The sequence below is a fragment of the Cariama cristata genome, unplaced genomic scaffold, assembly GCF_000690535.1.
Source record: "Cariama cristata isolate BGI_N322 unplaced genomic scaffold, ASM69053v1 scaffold15642, whole genome shotgun sequence".
Taxonomy (NCBI): domain Eukaryota; kingdom Metazoa; phylum Chordata; class Aves; order Cariamiformes; family Cariamidae; genus Cariama; species Cariama cristata.
In genome coordinates this window covers 1-7,975 of record NW_009605677.1, presented here as the reverse complement: position 1 = coordinate 7,975, position 7,975 = coordinate 1, and the positions used below count along the sequence as shown (strand labels likewise).

The following is a 7,975-nucleotide window of genomic DNA, read 5'->3' as shown; positions in this document are numbered from 1 at the left end:
GAGTTAAGATTCCTCTTGCTCCTGGCTCAGCTGCAGCTGATTGTCTACTCTTGGCTCAGTATCCTCCTCCTATCCCAAATATTGCTCTGCAAAAGAGACTTCATCCAAGAAGAAACCCCCAAACACCTATGGGTGGGAGACAGAGCTACATAGCAATATCCTCTTTACAAAGCTTTGGCAGGGAAATATCAGTCATTTGCCCTGTACAAATAGAAATAAGAGTCAGTGTTGACACTGCCCCAAAAATCCCAGGGTCTGACACATTAGATGATACTGTAGACAACTTACACCCAGCAGTTAGAGAGTCTTAATGCTGCCAAATGGCACTGCAAAGATGAGGCTGAGGAAGGAAAAAACTGCTCAAGTCTTTATAAGCAACTGTGAAAGTGTCATTTTTCTTCTTGCTAATAGTAAATTGGCCTGTCCATTGCTTTCAGACACCCTCCTCTCACATTTAAATACTATTAATTTTCAATTATCTTTCATCCTTCTTCACCTTAGAACACAAGTGTAAAGTCTCCAGCTGACTATTTCTGGCACTTCAAGCTCTAGGAAAATAATGATTTTGGCTCTTCATATTCAGACTATTAAAAAAAGAAAAGTTTACACCCATTCATTTAAGGCATTTTTGAGATTAAAGAAACCGTAAAGACATGTTTAACCACAGAAGACCATGTTTTCTAATAATATGGAGGAGCTTTTCACATTCTGTTAAAGCAGGGAAAGAAAAAAAAAAAAATGTCAGAACAATCCTGTGGCATGATTCCAGCCTGGGAAGCCCAGTGCATCCCTCTTCCCTCCAACACACACTGTCCTGGTTGGAAATACAAACTAATAAAATTCTGTTCTGCAGAGAATCCACAGCAAGCAGGGCACTTTTAATGAAACAATATGGAAGGAAACACAACACACTTCGGTCCCATGGGGAAGGCAAGAGGGCCGTCAGACAACCAGGAGCAACACAAATTCATTACTCCCCACCCACCTACACCCTGTATTTGCTGTTTTCTTGGTTTGTGTATTGAAACAGAGACAAGCCTTGGTGGCTGGCCACCACCCAGCGCTACTTTGTGCCTCGCTGAGGCACATCTTTCCCCAAAAGGAGGGACGCAGACGGGAGCAGAGGGACGTGCTGTTGCACAGCCACTTACTCTTCTCCCGGCTTCGTTGTTGTGCAGGTTCATCATGATGCGGGCGCTCTCATAGGAGCCTCTCTGGTAAACTCTCTCGCGCTCCCGGGCGTCAACGAACTCCTTAGCGAAGCGGTATCCGTATTCGATGTTATCCCCGCAGCCACCCCAAAGCCAGTCCCGGGGCAAGTCCTTGGGCCGCGCTGCTCGGCTGCAGCCACAGGAGGAGAGCTCACCCTCCCGACAGGCACGGCTCATGGCATTGACCACCCCGGCCGCACTCACCGCGTAGGTGAACGCTGTCTCCCGGCTGCCTGCACAGAAAGATAAGCGGTGTTAGGGGAGAGCCCATGCACACCACTCCCTGCCCACCAATGAGCCAGGCTCTCCAGCAGCCACCAAATTCATTCGCCTACTAAAAGGTAGAGTAACCCTGAACTATGCTCCTCAAAATGTCTTCACTCTGAAAAAACCAAGTGAAACCAATCCATTAGAGCACACAAGGTGTTTGTGAAGAGCACATGTTCCTTCTCATTTCATGTTGCTGAAAGCTTGGACGAGGGAGTGGGAAGGAGGTGAATCGGGGCCGGAGCATGATGCCAGCGGGGCTGAAGCAATCATGCCTGCGTGTGAGGGGCGGAAAGGGAAACAGACTCCCTGTCTTTCAGAAAAAAAGAGATGTTAAATACAACTTTTAAAAGTCTGGTTCTTAAATTACTACTTCTCAAACATGATTTATGCACTTCACCCACTTGCTCCAATTTATTTAAAGTTACAGCGTTTTACAAAGCCTCCTGGTATCAAAAGAAATGCACGGCAGAATAACAGACAACTTTTCACCCTACCCATAAGCCAAGCACTTCTGTAAGAGGCTATTTAAAACTAACGACAACCTGTGCTGTTTAGTATCCACGACTCCAGCTCATGTGAATATGGCAAGTGAGTCCATGGACAATCATCTTTACAAATTACAGGGAAGAAAAAACTTTTGGCACAAAGCAGCCTTGAAGGTTTTCTCCTGCATCTGGTGACCTTAAATGGGAATTGAAAACCTCGAGTTTCAAACTTTTCAAAGAAGAATTTACAATACCCATAACGCAAGATATGGCCACGTACCACCGTCTTGACAGTATTTAATCCCACCTTCATTTACAGCCTGACTCCCACTATTGCTTTTCCAATGGTGCCACTAGTTCTGACTACAACTAGAAAAGCTTTCAAACAAACACATATCCCCCCCAAAAAACTTGCACCAGAGAGCCCACTTTAAGTGTGTTTTTCATTTTAAGAGACAGCATCCCACTGAGTCTTTTCCAAGAAAGTTTCCCAGAATGACTGAGAACAGACAAAATATTTTTTTCTATTTATATGAGTTAAGTTTTATTCCTAATCTTTAGTCCAATCAATAGATCAAACTAGTTTTTAATCTTGATTTTACAAGATTTTTCTCAGGGAACAGCATGGGCCTTTGTAAAATTAGGGCTTTAAGAGGTTGCATTTTGGACATGTCATATGTGTTTCGGCAGCAACATCTTGAGGCAGACAACTCTTTGTACAAGACCTACCGTAACAGGTCAAATCTAATAGGAGCTTTCAAGCACTTCTGGAACATAAATAATTTGCAGTCTGGTCCATATTTAACATCAAGATGACACCATGCTCACAGCAGCTTTGTTAATATAACAGCTGTCATCCACTGGATTAATTTTAGTAATAGATGCTGGGTTTAAATCGGAAAAATCAGAAGTCGTATGTTGGGAAAGACCAGATTTAAGGAAGATGAGAAGCACTTTGCTCCTTTACTTACAATGGTCTACTCTCACAGACACCTGCTCATGGAAGTACTTACATGAATTATGGCTATAAAGGGTTACAGGAGCAGCCTTTTCAGTTAAAAAAGATTTGGCTTTATGTGGTCACTTACGCCTTCCCTTTACTGCAAAGTATTGCAGGGGGAACCTCATGCAGATTTTAATGTTCCCATTTGTTCTGTAACAACATTTTTGGATTAAGTCCTTAAGCAAAATTTCCACTAGATTGAGAGGAAAGAAACGTGGTCTGCTTCGGACGACAGGACTCGCCTCTTCCGTTCCATTTTATTCTTTTTCATGTTTAGTCAGCTCATGCTTTCACATGGTTAACTATGCCCTTTACTGCAGGATTTAAACTCATAAAGCTACCTCTTTTTGACTAGTTTTCATTACTATCCTGGAGCATATTTTAAAGAACTTACTCTTAGTGGGAAGGGCAAGGAAAGGCTGGGGTACAGAAAGCAGAGTTGCCCCTCAAGTTCCCTCCTCGAACATATAGGCAAATTATAAAATAGCATCAGCTGCTGAAGTAGACTTCAAGTCCCCACAGGTTGCAAGCCAACACTACCTCAAGTCATCGACCCCAGGAACACATTAAGAGTAATGGTTCCACATGGATGAGTTTACCTTTTTTTTCCCCCCTCTAAGTCTTTAGGCACAACTGTGCTTTCCTTCACTGTCAAACGTATCTGTCTTTTCCCACAGTCCAGCATTTCTCTCTATTGTAGCCATGGCAAGGAAACACACATTCCAAACACGTTAAAGTCCCCTCTCTCCCATACATATAAAACATAGAAATGGAACTGTTCAATATACACACGCTGTAGGAAGCCACCCACAGAGCAAGGAGCTGAGTTTTACACTTGATATGAACAAGTCTGCAGGAACAGCATGATTTTTTTATACCTGAACATAAGATACAAAATGTTCTTTGTCTTGTATTTTAAAAGCATTCAACAGCAGGCATGAATAAACTGGACCCCAGCTACACCAAGTTGTTGGGGGAGGATCCAGTTATTTTATTTTAGGTTAGCACTTCGCTATTTGCAAAGCCCAAGCGCAGCCAGTCCAGGGCCAGCCACAAAGCCAGGAGATGGTGTAAGGCGGTGAAGGCAACGAGGACCATGGCCTGACCTGGGAACCAGCAGCAAAGGAGAGCAGCAGACAACAAAAGCCCTAAAATTTTGCAGTTCAATAAGCCACAGAGCAAGTTTCCAAACCCAACGCTAGGTTTATTTGTACAGCTTTAGCTAACTTTGCAGGATAAATCCTGGAAGAAAGACTGTCCATTTATACACTGGGGTAATTACTGTGCTGTCAGTCAGTGCTTTGCCTAAACGCTCTCCTGTGCGCAGCCAGCAACAGCGCATCGCTAGCTCAGACGACAAAATCCTCCCAAACTATGTGCACTCAGATCCTGACTACCATCTTCTCACGTCAGTGAGAGTAAGGAGTATCTGACAGTCTCTGACAAGCCAGGATATGGCAGGCTGGAGTAAAATTGAATTGGGCTCTAAAAGTACCCATTTTTCCTTCCTCTCAGAGGAACAGCAACTGGTCATTACCGAAGGTCAGCATGAAATAATACAACTGTTACCCACAACACCTTTCTTGTTCTCCGTGAATATACTCCTTAGGCTCTTTAACTCTTGAATATGGCTATTAACCTTGCTTCCATCTGCAATTAGAATAAGTGGCTTAATTACATGATGGATTGCTGTGTAGACATCAGCTAATACAGTCATATTCAGCAGAAGGGTGTGGCAAAGTTATTTAACTTGAAAGAAACCATCTTTAAATAGATCTGTCATACTTGGGGAGGGCAGAAACATCTATTCTGGAGACAGACACCACAAATCACGGGCCCAAGTCTGTACATTTCCTCACACCAATAGTCCCCATGAGCTAATTTTCACTTGCTTGGATAATAAATAAGGGCTGAAGGCCTAAAGTTTAAAGAGATTATTTTTCTGACATTTGTTAGATTATTAGAACAGAAAGGTGTACAGAAAAACTTATGTTTCATGTGCTTTTAGACTTTTGCTCAGGTAGGGTAAAAAAACCAAACTCTATAGGGGGGTTAATACTGTCTTTGCAAAAAGCCTAGGGAAGGTTGTTTATCTAAAATCAGCTGTTCCAATTAGGTACTTTTATGCAATATAGTTTTTCTATTTGTCTCACAATCTTCAAATAAAAAATTCTTTTAACAAAAATTGAGACCAAACGTGAATTGATGTATTCCATCAACCTTAATTGGAGTTAGCCTATTTACAGATAAACCTAGCTTGAGTCTGATTTTGAAACTTTGTTTTTTTCAAAGCAGGACAGAAAAACACTGACCTAAAAACTTTACATCTCTAACTAAAAAGCACTGCTGAGTTTGTCAGTGTACTGATCACTTCATAAAAGATCACAACTGTTACCCAGGAAAACAGGCAGTTTTCTGTTGCTTACACAGAATCAGCAATCTGACTTGGGAAAGTCAGAGGAGGGTTTCATCATGGACCCAGTTCAACAGCACTGGTTAAAATTTTGCCAAGGACTTTAAAATACAATGAGGTCTTTAAATGACAGGAAAGGCAGGCAGCATGTGAGCACTGGAGAAGCACATTTCAAAGAGAATCTGATAGGGGAAGGGCTGGGTACCCACCAAATTGTGATAAAATGTTAAACAAGAATCTCTCTCTTACCAGCAATGTGATTACATTAAATGCAAGTTACAAGGAAAATCACACATTTTGTCCTGATAGAACTGATTTCATAAAAATTACCCTGCTACATCATTTTTAATATAAATCTACCTTTCTCAAAAAGCAAAACCAATTACCATATCTGGAAATAGACAAGAATGAATTGCCTGTAAATGCTAACAGTCAGAGCAACAATTTTCAGTTAACCTCTAAACAAAAAGCAATTTATTATGCAGCCGCTAACTTTGGAATTAAACATGGGCAGCTTTAATTTTACAAGATGGTGCTGTTTTCAATTCTCTTAGGTTGCCTTTATTTTGCCTCAGGTTTTCTAAAAGGAGATTTCAGGGTTGCATTTTCCTTTCTCCTCTATTCCTATATGCAAATACATATTCCTACTTTGTTTTCCAAGACACATGGCTGGACAGTGGTGGGAAATCACCTCCAGCTAAAAATAATTCAACTCCTTTGCCAACTTTTAAAAACACTTGATTGTATACAGTACTCAGTAAGAACCTAGGAAGAGTTTCAAGTGCAGAACGGTATGTGCCATACATATCCTTAGACAAGAGTTTAATCATAAAGATGTTGCTTCCTACCTATCTGCATGACTCTGCCAAAAACAGAGTTGTTGTCCACAGTGCTGCAATTCCATCTTCTATGTCTGAATTGATACTGGCACTCCTTAATGCCCGTCTTTGCACCCTCTCCAATGAACTGCATATGGTCCTGATACAATTGGCAGAGTTTCTTCTGTCCTTGAGAAAGCCCTGCTAGCTGGCTACATAGTGGCTGGGCTCCTATTATATATACCTCTGACATCTGAACAGGGTTCATGGGGTTCATAGGGTTCATCCCTAAAGACCTGCATAAAGAAAGATTTGGATTAATAAAGACAAGACTCACACACACAAAAAAATAATCTATAAATTCCAAACAAAACTGTATCTTATACATGAGTATACATGGGTCCTTGTTTTGCTAACAGGTGAGAAAAAAAAAACAAACATGACACTTTGTTTTAAAGACAGAAGTTATTAGTTCCCATCCATGTGGTTATCACCATACGTTAGGGACTGAAGTTAAGACGCAGGCTTGGAAGATTTGCATCTAGGCAGTCCTTTACCAACTTAAATGGACGTAGTAAAAATAACAGAAGGTCCAAACAACTGCAAGGCCAGAAAATAAATAAAGCAAAAATTAAAAAAGCCCCCCAAACCCCGATTTACTTTAACATGCATTTTCAATTTAAGTCTGGACTTTTCAATCTGTTCTACCATAAACAAATAGGGAAACCTTTAACAAGCCAGAAGTTAGAAACTTGCTACAGACTACTTCTAGCTTCTTGAACCACACACAAAAACACAGAAGCAAGTATATTCACTGTAAACAAAATCAACTTTGTTTTCTTAATTCTTAAAGTGCTCTTCACATGATACATTTCAATTAGAAAGTGGCCATTGATCCAAAAAGGATCACTTGAAACAGCAGAGAAACACCTATTTCAAGAACTCCCAACATTGTATACTATACAGAAATAGATAATTTGCCAAAACAGAAATTTAAATGTACTTCTTTGAAACAAAATATATCTATAAACATTTAAGTTACAGAAAAGTTCAAATGAAAACTTTAATAAAACCTTTTACTTGTAAATCATCATTCTCTCATATATGCAAAATTTCTAATGTAAGGAAGTTGAAATTACTCTCTTAAAAAAGACAGGCAATTCTAGTAATTTAAGGATGATCAAATCCATAGAGAATCTACTGTACAGCATTCTAAAAACTGAATTTTACAACACAAGATCTTGCACATTTACTCTTATTCGAGAGACCCGTTCATTTTACTACACAACACATTACAACTAAAGCAGTACTCCCCTGCTATCTCGTCCATGCAGTACTCCCTCAGAAACAAAGTACATAAGAAGTAAACAGACATTTAATCAAGCAAATCTTGACACTCCCTTTTAAAATCAAGTCGATACAAGATGCTTACCACCAAGAGCTGGCTTCTATTACAACCTGGGTAAAAGAGGAGAAAATGGCCAGAGCCACTATGAGGTACTGAGAAGCCATTGTACTGCCAACTGTCCCCAAAGCACCTCCTTGGATTAATATTGCAGTGGATTTCTAGAGGGGGGAGAAAAAGGATCAGATTGTTTATTGCTTCTCAGATGATTTTCGAGCATTCAAGTTTAAACAACGGAAATATCCGGGCCCCTTTTAACTTGACTCTGACTCGCCTTGCCCTTCTCCCCGCCGAGGCTTTGGTGCCAGACGCAGGCACGTCGCGGCTCCCGCTCCACCGGGCAAAACCCACCCACGCACCCCCACCCCCC

The 7,975-nt window shown here is 40.9% G+C and overlaps 1 protein-coding gene across 1 annotated transcript in view; it reads right to left on the bottom strand.

Annotated features, from left to right (window-relative positions):
* The window catches only part of LOC104158424 (protein Wnt-5a), an 8,945-nt gene extending 1,048 nt beyond the window's left edge, over window positions 1–7,897 (bottom strand). The window contains exons 1-3 of the mRNA XM_009696075.1: window positions 7,633–7,897; window positions 6,231–6,496; window positions 1,152–1,444 (exon numbers count right to left, since the gene is read on the bottom strand). Of these exons, the coding sequence (XP_009694377.1) occupies window positions 1,152–1,444; window positions 6,231–6,496; window positions 7,633–7,712 (639 nt within the window). The 5' untranslated portion in view covers window positions 7,713–7,897. The remainder of the gene's footprint in view (window positions 1–1,151; window positions 1,445–6,230; window positions 6,497–7,632) is intronic.
* Window positions 7,898–7,975: the final 78 nt, after the last annotated feature.